At 38.6% G+C, this 18627-nt stretch overlaps 1 protein-coding gene across 1 annotated transcript; it reads left to right on the forward strand.

Moving 5' to 3' along the window:
* The first annotated feature begins 462 nt into the window (after positions 1-462).
* ADH7 (alcohol dehydrogenase 7 (class IV), mu or sigma polypeptide) lies at positions 463-18572 on the forward strand. The gene is made up of 9 exons (XM_066278648.1): positions 463-617; positions 4827-4928; positions 6189-6327; positions 6670-6757; positions 6854-7070; positions 11766-12026; positions 13472-13607; positions 15410-15548; positions 17809-18572. The coding sequence occupies exons 1-9, from the start codon at positions 600-602 to the stop codon at positions 17831-17833; spliced, it is 1125 nt and encodes a 374-aa protein (XP_066134745.1). The 5' UTR covers positions 463-599; the 3' UTR covers positions 17834-18572.
* The last annotated feature ends 55 nt before the right edge of the window (positions 18573-18627 follow it).

The following is an 18627-nucleotide window of genomic DNA, read 5'->3' on the forward strand; positions in this document are numbered from 1 at the left end:
TCTCTGAAACCCGACTCCCCTTTCCCAACCTGTACCTTCTAACTCTAATTTAATTACATTTCTTTTGTCCGATTGCCATTTATGATTAACTACATATTTTCCACAAACTACATCGGATGTTTTCAGAGTGAAGCATAGCACGAATACAGACACATACGCACATGCCTACAATCAGCCGTGCCCAGCAAAGCAGCTATACTCTGGGCACACAATACATTTTGAATGAATTGTGTTGAGCTCAACTAACCTGACCTGCTAATTCCAGAATGACCTGTTTCTATATCCCCAAATATAGGTAGATTAGAATGCTCTCAGCCCTTTTCAATAGGTTTGATTATTCTGTCTTTGTTAGATTTCCACCGCTGGTTTGATCATAAGTTGCTCTATTTATTTTCATGAATTGCTCTGCAATGGGTGGAGCTCATGGACCACTCACTGGAAAGTCTCAGAGGCTGTGACTCATATTGCTAAAGGCGGACCTTTTGAGCTAGCCTATTTATCTGAGGGCACAGGATGCTGTTATTTACAGCAGAGTAAGCCAAGCATCAGTGAGAAAAAGTTTCTGTTTTACTGAAATACAGAACCAGGAAGAGGACAAGATGGGCACAGCTGGAAAAGTAAGCAGAACATTTATATATCCTCACGATCATGAGCTAATAATTTGGGGTTGACTTTTAGAACTCTGAATACTTAAAAGTAAATAAGTATTTGAGATATTTCTTAAAGAATGAAATGCCTGGAGGGAAGACACAGGGGAGTAAGTATCAGTGTGCCAACAAAAATGAGATAAAACAGTATATGGAAGGTTGTTTTGTAAGACATTGATGGCAAATGGAGAGACGTGGTTTAGAGTGACTATTGATCATTTAACTTCAGGATAGTTAGGCAATTGCTCTGGGAAGCAAAATGTTTCTATAAAGAGACTTTCAACAGTCTCATTTACATGCGCTGCGTTCAGCTCTGGTTCAGTGGGAGACCAGGGCTCACTCCCAGCTGTGGGAAAAAGATTCTCCTGCTCTTAATTATGGAAAAATGCTAATTCCAGAACGCAAAGAAGACAACAAAGGAACGTGTTTTTTAGAATGTGATTTTCATCAAAATATAAGTTCTAAAAAGTCTTGAAAATCAAGAATACATTGTAATACAGTATGGTTATTCTTTAAAAAACAATTGACAATAACTTTCCAAACAACTTGGGCATTTTTTTCATTTGCAAGTTGGTCGGTATAGTTCCTTTCTTTAAATGGTAGATGACTGTGGTGTTAGGTGCTTTTGTTTGTTTTACTTGTCTGTTTTTATTTAAACAACTTGACCATTAGCCTGCATTAAGGTTCGCAGAAATAAAGATGACTTTGAAGTCCGTATAAAGTGACAAGTGAGGAAGCCCTACAGGCGTCCCCAAACTATAGCGCAGTGGGCCGCATGTGGCCTCCTGAGGCCATTTATCCGCCCCTGCCGCACTTCCGCACTTCCGGAAGGGGCACCTCTTTCATTGGTGGTCAGTGTTAGGAGCACTGTATGTGGCGGCCCTCCAACGATCTGAGGGACAGTGAACTGGCCCCCTGTGTAAAAATTTGGGGACCCCTGTGTTAGAATTAGAAATCATTGTTCCCGGAATTGAATAGAAGTAGAATGAAAGTTTTCTAGTTTGGGTCAGGAACTCAGCAAAACTAGACTAATTGGGGAATTAATTTTGCACTATAGAACAACTCTACTCACAAAAGTTAATGAATTTTATTGTTGCAAGGTATTTAAAAAATTTGTAACTCCATCCAACCAACAGATGCTCAAGTTCCAGTTAAGCCACCTCTATAACATAGATAGTTATCTTTTGTTAGAACATATCTAATGCTGGAGGACTCAGTAGACTCAAGGTGGCACTTTCTGATTATGAGTAATAATAGTACAGTGTATAATTTAAGCTATAGCATAAAAGCTGTATCATTTTGATATAAAGATTCTTATGCAATAGTGTGGTTTGCGTAAGGATTACATATATCCCAAGTTGCTCTGGTGTTTCAGGGTAGCTCATGAAAGCAGTGACTCCCTTTACATTGGAGATTTTCTTTTCCTCTTTATAGCAAATGTTTGGTTTGCTAGGGCTGCCATAGTAAAGTACTACAAACTGAGTGGCTTGAACAGCAGGAATTCATTTTCTCACAGTTCTCCAGGCTAGAAGTCTGAGATCAAGGTGTCAGCAATGTTTGTTTCTTCTGAGGCCTCTCTCCTTGTCTTGTAAATGACCACCTTCTTTCTGTTCTCACATGGCCACTCTGCACATGTCTCTGTCCTTACACAGCCACTGGTCATACTGGATTAAGACCCAAATTAATAACCTCACTTTAACTTAATTACCATATAAAAGACTTTATTTCCAAATACGAAGACAGTCTGAGGTATTGAGGGTCAGGATTTCAACATATGAACATTGGGTAACTCATTCCAGCCCATAACAATAATCATCCTAGAAAATTAGAAGAATCGAAAAATATGAGGGAAAAAAATCAACCACAGTCTTACATCCAAAGACTACCATTGATATCATTTTTGTTTATAATTCCCTCCTTACATTTTTTTACCCATGTTTTATGTAATTGCACTACACTATTTATAAATATTTTATCCTGTATTTCCTACTTAATGGTGTAAACATATTTTAAATTTCTAACTCTAATTTCTAGGTTTATCATAATTTAATCATTTTTCTATTATTGCTTACATATTTATTTGTACATATTAGTTATATATTTCCCTTTTTAAGTAGTGCTGTAATAACATCTAATACATTTAAGATTTTTCTAAGTTTAACATTCTTGATTATAGAGTGAAAGGTCAAGATACTTTTTTTAACTTAAACTAGTTCTTTAATGCATGTATGAAACTGATATTGATAAATTCTAAAAACTGTATTTTATAGAACAATTAAATAGTAAAGCACTCTTTATCAGTGAAATGAGGTGACCATTGTCATTGTCTTAATATAGTAGAAATTCTAATTTTTTCTTTGTTTTTTTTTTAAGTACAGTTTACCTTCAACGGTATTCCGTGTTGGTTTCAGGTGTACTCAGCACAGTGACCACTCCCCTCTATCATCAGTCCACGATCTGTGTCTGTCAAGATACTCTTTAAGTAGGGTACAAAGTTTTAGTTATGCAAGATTACTGAATTCTGGAGATGTAATGTACAGCATGGTGAGGAGAGTTAACAATATCCATTAAACACTTGGTGTTTTCTAAAAGAAAAATCTTCTATCTTCTCAACACGCGTGCACACGCGCGCGCACACACATACACACACACACACACACAACCCTAGTAACTATGTAGAAGTAACAGATAAGTTAGTTATTTAGCTTGATTGTGGTGATACATATAACATCAAATATAGTTTTTAAATATATTCAATTTTTATATGTCAAAAATAGCTCAATAAAGTTGCCAAAAAATAAAATGTGATCATCTACAAGAAAATTCTTAGGTATCCTGATACGTAGTACAAATTATTTTCCAAAGGTGTTGCCATAAATGAATTGCCCATTTTGCCATCCCTTCTACAATACTGTATATTCTCATTAAATAAAAAGTTGTTGACCCTGGCCGATTGGCTCAGCGGTAGAGCGTCGGCCTGGCGTGCGGGGGACCCAGGTTCGATTCCCGGCCAGGGCACATAGAAGAAACGCCCATTTGCTTCTCCACCCCCACCCCCTCCTTCCTCTCTGTCTCTCTCTTCCCCTCCCGCAGCTAAGGCTCCATTGGAGCAAAGATGGCCCGAGCGCTGGGGATGGCTCCTTGACCTCTGCCCCAGGCGCTAGAGTGGCTCTGGTCGCAGCAGAGCGACGCTCCGGAGGGGCAGAGCATCGCCCCCTGGTGGGCGTGCCGGATGGATCCCAGTCAGGCTCATGCGGGAGTCTGTCTGACTGTCTCTCCCCGTTTCCAGCTTCAGAAAAATACAAAAAAAAAAAAGTTGTTGGGTTAAATTAGAATTTATTATTTATATTCACAAGAATATATTTTTGTACCCAAGAACAAATACTGCATGATATATTTATTAACTTTTATTTTCCTCTTTATGTCCTTTGCATGTATCTCTGGATATGAGTATAATATGTGGGAGGCAAGAATAGTTGAAGGGGATGGATGTCTTTATGCTTTCCTTATAAATTTGATTAAGCATTGTATGTATCAAAAATTTTTACATTGTTATTTTGCTTTAAGCACTTAAGACTCAATGAAATGCAATACTGGGCTAGGTGTAAAAAGGGGATACAGAAAGGCAAGGTGACAGATTGAGTTATCTAGAAACTCAGTCTACATACTTCATGATTTTGTGGTTCCCTTCATCTCTAACCATGCTGATTTTCTAATTTCTTCCCAATTGCAACATGATTATTCAGCACATAAATATTAGCTTAAATTCTTGCAGAAAAATCAGAAGCATATTCTGTTTTATTTATTTGCCTTTTGGATACGTGATACAAAGATGACAGTTTTGTTTATTTGAAATTGTAGTACAAGAACCTAGTTTAGTGAAATATTATGTAACCACAAGCAAAAAAACAACAACAAAGGGCTAGAAGGGCTGTAGCTCAGATCTAGTCCAGCCCTGCTTCTGGTGTGCCACGTGACCATAGATCAATCCTTTGGGCTGTATTTCTCATATATCAAACATGGGTGCACACAAGATGATCTCTAATGATTACCATTCTAGTTTCCAATGAAAATCATCCTAGGGAAATTAGAATGTTATATAAAATCTTTTGTTATTCAAGGAATCTGTATTTATGAAGACATAATTACAACCCATTATAACTCTCACCAATTTCTTAGGTTATTAAATGCAAAGCAGCTGTGTTATGGGAGCCAAAGACACCCTTTTCCATTGAGGAAATAGAAGTTGCCCCACCAAAGGCTAAAGAAGTTCGAATTAAGGTAATGAGTCCTAGAGTACATAAGCCTAAAATGCTCTCATACGTATATAAAGTATATCATTGTTTGAGGTTGGATTCGTAAATAAGATGTTTCTCAAATTTTATATACTAATTCTCTCACTGGTTTTTACTTATTGTTTAGAATTTTGTCATACTGGATATTATATTAATGGCAATTACTCATTAAAAACAATGCTACTAATCTGTTCTATTAAAACTTTTATTTGTTGAATTTTTATTGACATGATTCTGACTTTAAAAATGGTTAGTAAATCGCCTGACCAGGCAGTGGTGCAGTGGATAGAGCGTTGGACTGGGATGCAGAGAACCCAGGTTCAAGACCCCGAGGTCGCCAGCTTGAGCATGGGCTCATCCGCTTTGAGCAAAAGCTCACCAGCTTGGACCCAAGGTCGCTGGCTCGAGCAAGGGGTTACTCGGTCTGCTGAAGGCCTGTGGTCAAGGCACATATGAGAAAGCAATCAACGAACAACTAAAGTGTTGCAACGCGCAACAAAAAACTAATGATTGATGCTTCTCATCTCTCCATTCCTGTCCGTTTGTCCCTGTCTGTCCCTGTCTATCCCTCTCTCTGACTCTCTCTCTGTCTCTGTAAAGGAAAAAAATATATGGTTAGTAATCATGACTAATTATTTGTTTTAAAATCTTCTGGAAGTCAGATAGTGTTGAGATTATACTTTCCACGAAGAAAGAGACACTCATCTGTGCCTGGAGCAATGACAACTTCCTGGAGTGTTTCCCTGTTCCTTTGGCCACAACCTAAGCATTGGTTTGGACACCAGGTTGTAGTGTACCAGGACACCAGGAGTTCCTGCCGGTCTTTCTTCGACCTTCTCCTGTTACCTGTGCACTGTAGCAACAGTGAGATTTTGCTTCTCACTTACCTTCTTGCGCAACATTCCCATTACCTTTCATTAAGAGAGTCCTAGGAGGGACTTGCTATAAAAATCTACTTTTGTACTGAGCATATGGTAACATCTATATCCCTCACAAGAGTACCAATTTACTATAGGCAGTCACCGCAATTCAAAGTAGGGCCCAAGGCAGCAATATTATGAATTTCTTGATGAGAGAGATTATGTCTAATGGGTAGTATTAGGCTCAGAATCTTTTACAAGTCAACACTGTTACATTAGACAATCATACTGACAATTATAATCTCCTCAGGAGCAAGTTACATATCCTCCCAACTGTGATGTAACCAGTGTGCTGGTTGGTGCAATATTCTTGTCTTTGACCACAGATTTTGGCTACAGGAATCTGTCGCACAGATGACCATGTGATTAAAGGAACAATGTTGGCTAAGTTCCCAGTGATTGTGGGACACGAAGCAGCTGGGGTTGTGGAGAGCATTGGAGCAGGAGTCACTACAGTGAAACCAGGTGTGCAGCTGTCAATCGCGAGTTTGAGATAAGCAGGGTCTGATTATCCTATCAGAGGAAATGGCTCACTAGGTATTATTAGAGGCATCCTTAACACAATTTACAGTTAAAGGAAGGACACAAGGAGAATGGATGATACAGAGTGAAGTTTTATTTGACAGTCTTGACCTTTAGCAAGCAAACCTTATCATGCTTATAAACTTCAGGATATTTTAAAGAAATTCTTGCATGTGGCCTGAGCTCAATTCACATATAAACTAATTTGAATGGAGCCCATGTAATTTTTAATGTATATTTTAATGTTAGTGACCAACATCTTATATCATGATCTTCTCCTTCTAGGTGACAAAGTCATCCCCCTTTTTCTGCCTCAGTGTAGAGAATGTGATGTTTGCCGAAACCCAAATGGAAACCTTTGTATTAAGAGCGAGTAGGTTTCAGTCATTTTTACTCTAATATCATTTAAATTGTTCCTTTGCTAATTTTTAAATTGAATTAACTGACATGTATTTGATGTATCACGTAGCATTACTGGTCGTGGAGTACTGGATGATGGCACTACCAGATTTTCATGCAAGGGCAAACCAGTCTACCACTTCGCTAACACCAGTACGTTTACTGAATACACAGTGGTGGATGAATTTTCTGTTGCTAAGATTGATGACGCAGCTCCTCTTGAGAAAGTCTGTTTAATTGGATGTGGATTTTCCACGGGATATGGGGCAGCTATTAAAACTGGCAAGGTAAGAAGCTTAACGGCCTAGTTTCTCTCTTTTTTATTTTTTAATTATTTTCTTCAAATCCTAAAAAGTATTAAAACTATATTTCATATGTAGGCTGTTTCTACACAATGCCAAATCAACTGGAGGAAAATGGAAAGTTCAGATTTGGCATTTTACTTCAAATAAGTACAAATAAAATTTCTAGATTTAGTCTTGTTTCCTCTACATTTCCTTCAGGTTTATTTCTAATTTTAAAATTTAGATTCTGAAACTCATCTTTTTTCTTTCACAAAATAGGTATCAATCCTGGTGTATTAGTTTGCTGGGACTATCTGAGGAAAGTACCACAGATTGAGTGGCTTAAAGAGAAATGCATTGTCTCACATTCTGGAGACTAGAATCAAGGTGTGGGCAGGATTGGTTTCGCCGAGGACTGGGAAGGAAGGGTGTGACTCAGGCAGCTCTTCCTGATGGTCTTCTCACTATGTCTGTTCATACTGTCTTCCTCCTACGTCAGGCTTTGTGCCCAAATTTCTCCATTTTTAGAAGAAAACCAGTTATATTGGATTAGGGGCCCACCCTAATTAGCTTATTTTAACTTAGTTACCTCTACAAAGACCCCATCTCCAAATAAAATCATATTCTAAGGAACTAGTGTTAAGAGTTCAATGTATGAATTTGGAAAAAACAATTCAATCCATAATAATTGGTATATAATATAAAAACATGAATGAGATTTTTTTAGAAGAACTCAGCAAAATAAAATTATAGTTTATTGCCTTTTGGGTATGAATGAGTTTTTTTTTTAAAGAATTCTTATTTGGACTCGATTACTCTTAATGAGTCCAAAAAGTAAGTAGAATAATATATAATTTATAATAGGACAACCATTTCACACCAGCAATCTAAGCAACTCCCATACCATGTGTGGTCTCATCAAACTCCAAAGTCTTAAAAAAAATTATATATGTTAATGCTAGTTGATTCCAAATTTATAACTCAAACTCTCTCCAAATTCTTTTATTCAACTCCTAACACCTTCATTTGGATGTCTCACAGGTATTTCAAATGAAATATGTATAAAACTGAATTCTTAATTTTCTTACCCTCCAACATATTTTGCCCATTCCAATTTTCTTCAAACTTTACCTCCCCTCGTCACCACCTTTGATGAAATCCAACAAGAAAGTACTGTTAACTTTATGTGTGAGGTAAATTTTAAATGTCTCCATTTTCTTCAATGTACTATCATCATTATATCTTGACTGGACAGATGCAGTGGCTTTCCTTCTGTGGTCCTTATTACTCTTCTTGACCATCTCCAATAATTCTCTATTAATAAGCCAGAGTAATTTCATAAAACATAAACTGGACCACATTAGTTTTGCTCAAAAATCCTTCAGTAGTTTTCTTCCTTGGAAGAATCTCATCTCACCCACTGTGATCCAGCCTCTTTTAGCGTCCTCAAGCCTGCTGAGCTGGTTCTGTTGGAGCCATTAACACAAGCTATTCTGATGGTCTGGAACACTCACCTCCCCAGTCCTCATGTGGTTGGTTGCTTAACATCACTTTCAGTTTAAAGTCACCTGCTTGCTCGGAAAACTTCTTGTTTTTCTGTCTACAGCCAGAGGTCTCCAAACTTTTTACACAGGGGGCCAGTTCACTGTCCCTCAGACCATTGGAGGGCTGCCAAATACAGTGGTCCTCTCACTGACCACCAATGAAAGAGGTGCCCCTTCCAGAAGTGCAGTGGGGGCTGGATAAATGGCCTCAGGGGGCCTCATTGCGGCCAGCGGGCCGTAGTTTGGGGATGCCTGAATCTAACCAGAAACATCTCCCATTAGTAAAGGGAATAACTACTTTATTAATAGTGTGTGCTCCAAATATAAAAGTCTCTGATCTTTAGTTCTACTTATTAGATGACAAACTCCAGGGTGGTAAAATTATCCGAGACACAGGTTCAAGACAGGTACAAGGTTGATGACTGTATAACATCGGTATGCACGTATACCAGTGAGGTATCTGTGTTACCTCTTGCTTCTAGATTCCTTTGGAACAATCTTGGAGATAGAACATCTCTTCCCAAGGGTCTGCTTGAGGTTTTTCTTAAGAATTTTTCTAAAGAAATTTCTCAAGAATTTCTTACCAAGATAGAGGTGAAAGAAGAGACAGTGGATATAGTTTTTCATTAGTACTTAAAGCTTTTTTTTTATAGTACTTGATATATTAGTAATGCATTATTACTTGGGTAATCTACTATTAACCAAGACATTCTTTACTTTTAGGTGTATTTTTTTTCCTAGAAACTATTTCTTAAGGCAAATTACTTGAAGGAACATACATTCTTGCTTTTGCCTCTTTGAAAATAGGTCAGACTTAAAATACATCTAAATAAAGGGTGTTCCTCTAAACCCCCCCCCCTTTAGTACAATGATTCACATAATTCAGAAAAGCTATTATACTAATGGTTTCATGTTATTACAGTGAAAGGATACAGGTTGAAACCAGCAAAGAAAATGGCATAAAAGGGCAAGTCTAGTAAAGACTAAATACAAGCTTGCAGTTGTCTTCTTCCATGGACAGAACTTAATTCTCCCATGTGTCAACCAGGAAGTCCATTCAAGTGTCAGGGTTTCTACTAGGAAACATAGGCATGCAACCTTCACAGGACTGACCTTGGCTACTCAGACCTCGGCACCACCGGAGGACAAGCTGATGGCTCAAAACCTCAGGCATTCAAAAACAGACATTCATCATAAATCACAGTGTTAGCATAAACTATCTGGCATAGCACAAGGTCTCAGGTACAAAGACACTCATATTAGGCAAGATATTCCAAAGATTCAAAAGTTGTCTTCTAGGAGCTAATCGAGGGCCAGTCCTGAAGACCTCTGAATGATGAGACACAGATTTTTATTAAAAAACACTGAGGGGAGCAGCACAGTGAAGAAAAACAATAGCAAAAAATAGACCCTTATGATATTTTAAATTACTAAAATATGTTTAAATGATGCGTATTCAACACTTTTGCTTTAGACTTATGGTTTTCTTCCACAATGATGATGTGAATAATTTGCTATAGATATTATTACTCTCCAGTTCACATTTCTTAGAACAGGAAAGTTGGAAAAGTAAGAGAAATTGTTGGTTTGTTATTGGTGGCTTTTTTTTGGGGGGGGTATAAGGGAGAATATAAAGTTACCAGAGATTGGAGCCATGATCCACTTAAAGGCTCAGAGTCAGGTGACAAGGAAGGTCAAGATACAAGGACCTAGGGAGAAGTGTTTAATGCTATAGTTCCTTAATGATCAGAAAGATCATGCTTCAGGGCTACCAGAGCCTAAGGCTTACTTGAGACTTAATAAGGAAGGCTGAATGAGTTCCTAGCATACAAAACTAGAATCATAAGCTTCTTATACCCAAAACTAGAATCTGAAATTCAACAATCAACAAAAAAATTCTATTTCAAATCTAGACAATTAAGCTAGCAGATAAACTGTAATAAAAGGGAATACTTGGTTTAGTTTCTGATGGAAAAGTATAAAATGTTAACCATCAAGGAATCTGTTGATAAAGTTTGTTGAATGGATGAATGAATGACTGCACTGATTTTAAAGCTCCAAATTCAGGTGTCAAATTGAGGGATTAGGATAGCTGAAATGACAACTCATGGAGAGTAGGTACAACACTCCTGCATTCTCTTTAAATCTCTGCTTATATGTGCAAACATTTAAAAATGCATGCATACATATACACACACAAGCTACGTCAGGTAATTTCTGCTAGAGAGGATAAAGCTAATGAACCAGGAGGTCTAAAAACAAAAAGAAGGAAAAAGAGAGAGGGAGAGGAAGATGGCAAGGGGAAAGAAAGGAAGAGAGAAAGAGGGAAGGAAGGAAGGAAAGAAGGAAGGAAGGAAGGAAGGAAGGAAGGAAGGAAGGAAGGAAGGAAGGAAGGAAAGAAGGAAAGAAGGAAAAAAGGAAAGAAGGAAGAAAGGAAAGAAGGAAGAAAGAAAAGAAGGAAGAAAGAAGATGAAAGAAAAAAAGAAGAAAAAAGGGAGGAAGAAGAGACAAACAACCACAATAAATGCTGTTCCTATTCTGTGGGTGTCCCTGAGTTCAAGTCTCCTGTTACCAGATTACTGGGTCTCTTCTAGCAGAAAATTATTCTTAGCTAGAACCTCCTGTAATATAGCATAGTACAGAGCAAAACTATCAAAAATTATTTAACTGCATTACCTTCCTGGAGCTATATGTGAATCATCTGATTGAAACATGGAGGTTTGACTCTGATGAAAAACCAATTTATTTTAAAATGACTCAGAGCTATAAGTATTCAGATAATGCTAGTCAGATCAAAATCTCAAACAGATTTAGCACAGCTTTGTGCTTGAGATAATTTAATCCTGCTGTGAGGTTAGATGAGGTTAGAAGACTGCAAAAGCTCCCATAACAAGGCCCTTTTACAAAGGGCTTTTTATAAAAAAAATAAAATGAAATCCTTTTTTAAAGGATTTTCATTTATCTGGCAATAGTGCTTTTGTTCCTTTTTTGTTCCCAGATCCTCCCTTCCAAGTCCTTTTTGGGACATTATCAACAGAGTAAGTCATCCATTCCTAACATCCTCTGAATTGTATGTTTCTAATATTGTAAATACCTTACAGATTTAATTTCTTAATCCTTCCTCTAGCATTTTAAGAAACTTTTCTCTTCACAGGTCATCCCAAATTCCACCTGTGCTGTCTTTGGCCTGGGAGGAGTTGGCCTTTCCGTCATCATGGGATGTAAGGCAGCTGGTGCTTCCAGGATCATTGGAATTGACCACAACAAAAACAAACTCAAGAAGGCCATGGCTGTAGGAGCCACTGACTGTGTCAATCCCAAGGACTTCACTAAGCCCATCAATGAAGTGCTGTCAGAAATGACAGGCAACACTGTGGGCTACAGTTTTGAAGTTATTGGGCGTCTTGATACAATGGTAAGAGCCAAGATTAGGGGAGCCACATAATACCCAAGCAATTTGATTGCACAAAGTAAAACTCATTTTCCACAGCCTTATTAACAACCAACTACGGAAATACCTGTTAGGTAGAAACTATTAACCACGAAACAATTTTGCTTAAAAGGTTAAAAGCTTATGACAGGTCTGCATGACCAAAGTTAAGGATCCCATCACACCACCCTCATGTGACCAGAGTCCAAGGTAGTCAACCATCAAAACAAATTTTTGTGTTCTTGTCCCTGTTTGCATATGTGGATTTATTGACAAAGGTGATCCCTCCTGTTATACTGTAGCAAGCCAAACAGTACACTGTAACTTTCCAAGGGGAAATAAGGAGATCCAGGGGAGAAGGGGCTATTCCAGATTTGGCAGGCTCTTCCCCCACATCCATGATGCATCCAACTTCTCACTCCTTACACCTGAGCTTTGTTTTCGCCTGTCTGACTTTCCTTAGATTAGGAGCCTTCAACTTTTTCAAACACGGCTCCATGGTGGCAGGTGGCAGCGCCAGACCTCCATGTAGAAACAGGAGCAGAGCTTCTGGATAAGGGCCCCAGGCTGGGGTAGGGTGAGGAGACTTGGAAATGTGAGACAAAGCCAATCTTGCTCATAACGGAGTAGTAGATTTAATTCACTTTAACAGTTTTGGTAGTTTATGAGAAATTAGCCTTTAAGTTACCAGTATTATCACATTCATTTCCTAGGGCCACTTAGAATTATTCGATAACAACAAATACGATTCTCAGCTGTATGTTTACAGAGCCGATGTGGACTATTGGATATATTGTTAGGGCTTGTTGATTTCCAGACGACACATTGATCTCTAAAAAATGCCCATATCGATTACTACAATCTAGCAACTATTTTTAAAACTATTAATAAAAAATGGTTAAATGAACAAAAAATGTGGGGTTAGTCTCAGAATGCCACCAAAACAAAACAAAAAGAGAGAGAGAGAGAGAGAGAGAGAGAGGACTTTTTAATCTCACATTTTAGTATTTTATTGAATTTTCACACTAAAATTAAAAAATAGGTTAATTGATTTAGTATAGTTAATTCAATTTAGTTAAATTCATATGAATTTCCAGGGCTTATCTGAAATGGTGTTACTCTTCTGAATATATCAGAATTTTCCTCTGCATTTTGACCCATGACACATTGAAAATGTCATAAACATTGATCACAATATTTTCTGCTTTCTGTCTTAAAGGGAAAATGTGTGAAAGAGTTAAATTAAGACTACCATTGTTTTGAGACTTTAAAACACATGCAGAAAACAAATGGCACGTGGGCTTAACTTAGTGTCATGAGTGGGACACTTGAACTAACTGCTAGAACTATGAGAGTATGTAGGGCATTTCTGAAGCCATGCGATGTTGTGAGACATAAGAAACAAATAGCCGTCTTCATGTTAAACTTAGATCGATGCCCTCGCATCATGCCATGAGAACTATGGAACCAGCGTGGTGGTAGGTGCTCCTCCCTCAGCCAAGATGCTGACCTATGACCCTATGCTGCTCTTCACTGGACGCACGTGGAAAGGATGCATATTTGGAGGTGAGGAGGTGGAGCTTCTGGCCTGGGAGTGGTGGATTTAACTCTTGTTTGACAGTGAGAGAAGTCTATTGTCTCATCATATCTCCCTTAAAGGTTTTTGTTCCAAGAATAAGTATGAAGTGATCTTACATCAGACTGTGATCACAATGATACCAAAGAGGATTGCCCACCTCCCACGCTGATTTAAGGCTAACATTGGTGGGCACATTTTAATATTTATATTAGCATTTGCAACTCAAGTTCCTCACAGACCTGAATGAGAGGCACCAATAATCTCTCTTTGGGAATGATTTTATGGGACAGGAAGTGCTGATTAAACCCATTATTCTCAATGTATGAAAGAACATACATGAAAAATAGAATTTATTCAAGCCACAGCAACATCAGCAAAAACAAATTCTGGACCCAAAGCCAAAATAAACAAAACGAGAGGGATTGTTGCATTTTATAGGGACAATGCGATTCACACCAGAATGACTGATGCAGACAATGGTCAAGTCTCAGTCCTGGTCTTACATGAACCATTAGCAGGATTTGATGCAGCTGGTGGCTCCCTTTTCCTCACTCTCTTCACTTGGCTTCTAGATATTACTTTGTTGTTTGTTGTTCTTGTTCTGTCTCTTCTCTTCCTATCTCAACGGTCAGGCCTTCCAGAAATCTTTACTGGAGTCTCCACATCCTCAGCTCTCCATCTGTGGTGTGTCCTAGGGCTCAGGCCTCAGACCTTTTCCTTATTTACAGGTACTTCCAGTTTACTTATTTACATGTTAAAATGGAATCATGTCACACCTAATTCAAAACCTTCTAATGACTTCTTTACTCACTCAGAATAAAATTCTCAAACATGCAATGGTCAGAAGGTTCCCTGTGATCTGGCCCCTGACCCAGCTGCTGCTGTCCCTCTGTCCTCACCTGCTGCTCCAGGCACACTGGTCTGCTCACTGTCCTCACTTGCCAACACTCCACCTCAGCATCTTTGCATTTACTCTGCTCTCTCTCTGAGATATTCTTTCCAAGATTCCTGTCTAGTTCATTTCCTTTATGCTTTTGTCTGAATGTCACCTTATTAGATGGGCCTTCTCTGAACTTTATAAAATAGCACCCCTCCCCACTTATGCCCCTCTGTGCCCCCAGCTCTACCTATGGCCATGTGTAGCCCATGTATATTTACTGAATAACTGTATCTTATTTCTAATATCCTAAATAATTTATAGTCTGACCACATTGCACAAATAGTCAAAAAGTGAGGAGGCTCAACTTACACCTCTTATAATTTGTTCGTCAGTTAAAGTCTTATTTCCTTTAATGAGCAGCCCTAAAGAACCACCTTTGCACCAAGCAACCCCCTTTTTTTGCATTCTTCGTAATGTGTGAGGCAAATGTGATAACCACTACACTACAGAAACAGGGTATTGGAAATGTTGTGGAAAGAGAACAAGCGTTGGCCCCACATTGAGCGTGGTCTGTGTCACAGGTGACTTTCACAAGAGCTATTCCTCAGAGGGCTGAGTGGGCTCAAGAGAATGGCCTGTGGAACCGGAAACAGTGAATTGGAGATGACTTTTTTCTGTAAATAAGTTTTCTGTAAAGGGAACAGAAATATGGAGCAGCTAGGGGATGTGGGGTCATAAAAAAATTTTTGTGGGTGGTTTTGGCCTTTAAGAAAATAGTTTATTTTTTTTGCCATTGAGAATAGTTCAATGTGGGGCAAATATAAAAGTGAAGAAGAGAGAAGATACAAATATAATAAAATATAAATATTATGTACTAAGTCTAAAGAGAAAATATGTGCTTGTTTACAGGTTGGAAAAGTAGAGATGATGTTCCAAAAATAGTGACTGATTTCCTGGCAGGGAAATTTGACCTGGATCAGTTGATAACCCACGTTTTACCTTTTCACAAAATCCAGGAGGGGTTTGAACTGCTCTATTCAGGGCAAAGGTATTTGGTTTTTTATGTTTCTCTTGTCTCCACTTCACAGGTTACTCTAAAATTTAATGTTTGTAAGTGTACCCATTGCTTTCATATTTTATTTCCGAATATTTAACCTAGCAAGATTAATACAGCTGATTCCTTTTTCTTAGACTTAGTATATCATTGTTCTGTATTAACCAATTTTTAAAAATCTTTTCGACTTTGGTTTTCTGCACTGGATTGATTTCATCTTGGCTATTTTTATTTTATTTTTAAAATGTTAGGTTGTTAAAGTACTGCCACAAAATTTTCTTGCTGTACACTCTTCAAAGTGCTTTTTAAAGGTGCTTTCTTTGGAGATTTGCAGGTCAGGTATTATTATAACAATTTTCAGTTGAACAAACTAAGGTTGTGAAGACAAATAAGCCACCTGGAAGGCCTTGCAGGGGCAGACCCAGGAAGCAGGCTCAGTGCAAGGCCTGTGCTCTGTCACCACGCCCCGAACTCCTCTGACAGAGCTGACGGGTTCCAGGCAAACAAGGGGGTTCTTGTCACTACCTTGTTGCTTCTGAGGGTTGGGCTAGGCTAGAGGTAGAATACAAAGAATTTACACAAATGTCAACTCCAACATCTGTTTATGGACATGTAAAACAGCAATTAGAAAGCCTTCTACATGATGAAATAAAATTTCAGCCCTGGCCAGTTTGCTCAGTGATAGAGCATCAGCCCAGTTTGTGCATGTCCCAGTTTGATTCCCAGTCAGGGCACACAGGAGAAACGACCATTTGCTCTTCCACCTCTCCCTCTACCCTTCTCTCTCTCTTCCACTCCTGTAGCCATGGCTCAATTGGTTGAAGCACATTGCTGTGGTGTAAGGATGGCTCATGAAGCCTCCGCCTCATGCACTAAAGATAGCTCAGTTGCAAGCATGGCCTTAGATGAGCAGAGCATCGGCCCCAGACGAGGGTTGCCCGGTGATCCCAGTTGGGGCACATGTGGGAGTCTGTCTTTCTATCTCCCCTCCTCTTACTTGGAAAAGAAAAAAAGAAATGAAATTTTACTCACTGGGTCTGTCAATATTTAAGGAACATCCACTGTGTTCCAAAAACTTGAATTTCATTAGCAAAGGAACTAGCTGTACATTCACCTGAGATCCAAATTCTCAGTAAGTTTTCTCCTGAGTGCTTTTTCAGTGTTGTCTCTTTCTCTACATCTCTAGACTACCAGGTCATTGTAGTATGAACATACATTCAAATGCTTTTTAAGCAAGAAAATAATGGATTAAACTGTCAGAACAAACTTCACTCAGTTAAGCAGAACAAACAGCTTAACGTGGCCAGTTTGAAATGTTACTAATTGTTGTCTAAAGAAACAAGTTAGTTTGCTTCCCATATCATAAACTGACCTTCATAAACCTACGCTCCTCATTTACATCTATTTCCTGCTTCTCTTGAGTGTCCCACTTGCATTAAGTTGGCCCCAAATAATTTCTCCACCAGCACCTCTGCTCTCAACAAATAATGCCATGTATTCTGCTTCTACAGCCAGAGCGTCACGTTTGACTCCTCCACTCTTGCCCACCACGGGTGAACTGATGCTGAGCCCAGAACACACAAGGCCTGGTGTCTCCTCCCCTTTGCCTCCCTGTCATTGCCCAGAGCATTACCTTGTTCAGTCCAGTCACCTCTCCCCCTGGCATGTTCACACCCTAGTGTGGGAGCAGGTCTCCTGACTTCTCAGTTCTACCTTAGTGGCCAGGCCTTCACTGAACTGCTAAAGCTCAAATTGCCCTAAACGTCAGTGCCTTCACTTGGTTTTGACAGCCTTTAGTATTCATTTGTTAATATTTCCAGTCATTCCACAGCTAAGAGCTTAGCGCCCACTCTGCTGCAGCCTGGGCACCAGGCTGTGGGGATAAAGTGAGGGAGAAGGTCTCACCTAACCGGCCACCTCCTAGGCATCCAGAAGTCTAAACACTCTGGATACCTTCTTGTTCACACCTTCCCAACCTTATTAATGCTTTCCCTTCAGCCAGGGAATCCCTTTCCCCGTCAGTCTGCAGTTGTGCTGAGCACAGTTGTGCTGAGGCTTCAAGAATCAGTTCAGGTTCCTTGTCAGGGAACTGTAGAAAGAAAATTAATCAGTGTGGACCTCACATCCAGAAGAATTTCCAGTATCAGAATTTACCCAATGTTTCCTATAACAGATCAGAAGTACAATTGCTTAAACTGTTCTTGTTTAGAAGGTATGGGCACAAATCACTAAAAATGATCAATTTCCATTTTAGCATTCGAACTATCCTGACATTTTGAGATCCTACGAGGCAGGAGGTCTGTGTCGTGTGACGGTGACCTGGATGGAACTTTCCTTTCCACACTCCTCTGCTGAGATCGTGGGTCTGCTTCATAAACACGCAGAAGGAGACTTGGCGAAAACACATAATCTTCATGAAATAAATACTTACGTCCTATGAGCACCTGGGAATTAGCAGGGTGTTTGGGTCAAGAATATTAAAATTTTTAATTTACTTTTTCCAAGTCTGTAATTATAGATTTTGAAAAAATATACTTTCATTTTTAAGTTGAAATAGAGATTATTTTTCTAAACAGATTTAACCAGCTGCCACCTCTTAGAGCAGATTTAGTATGTAAAGATATGGTATATATACTTCCTAAAGTAATGTTCATTTTGTCAGTGGTCTTTGATGTATTGTAAGCATGCTTTTTTGGATTCAAATGTAAATTTTTAAAAATTTTTGCTATGAATTGACTTAAATTTGATTTTGAAGTGAACTAACTCTTTGCATGAAACACGTTGATTAGATTAGGGGAAAGCAAGGGAATATCTTTAAGGATTAACTTTATGAATCATTATTATATAACCAGGTGAACCTGTAAAAGCATACTATCAGGGTGCATGAAACTCTGTCAGCTTGTGTTAATTTTTTAGAAAACACGCCTTTATAATACTACCTAAATAGCAAAGTAAAGCTAGAATTACATTGTGATACATATTTTAACATTAAGTTCAATAAAGTAGAATTATAAGTTCTTTAGTGTCTGCTTCTTAAGAATGACTCTTTTTAAAAAAAATGTTTTCAATTTGG

Source organism: Saccopteryx bilineata, chromosome 5 (genome assembly GCF_036850765.1).
Source record: "Saccopteryx bilineata isolate mSacBil1 chromosome 5, mSacBil1_pri_phased_curated, whole genome shotgun sequence".
Classification (NCBI taxonomy): domain Eukaryota; kingdom Metazoa; phylum Chordata; class Mammalia; order Chiroptera; family Emballonuridae; genus Saccopteryx; species Saccopteryx bilineata.

Coding starts and splice junctions, on each gene's coding strand:
- ADH7 (XM_066278648.1), top strand. Junction 6,328..6,669: donor AGTCACTACAGTGAAACCAG/GTGTGCAGCTGT, acceptor TTCTCCTTCTAG/GTGACAAAGTCATCCCCCTT. Junction 15,549..17,808: donor CTGCTCTATTCAGGGCAAAG/GTATTTGGTTTT, acceptor TTTCCATTTTAG/CATTCGAACTATCCTGACAT.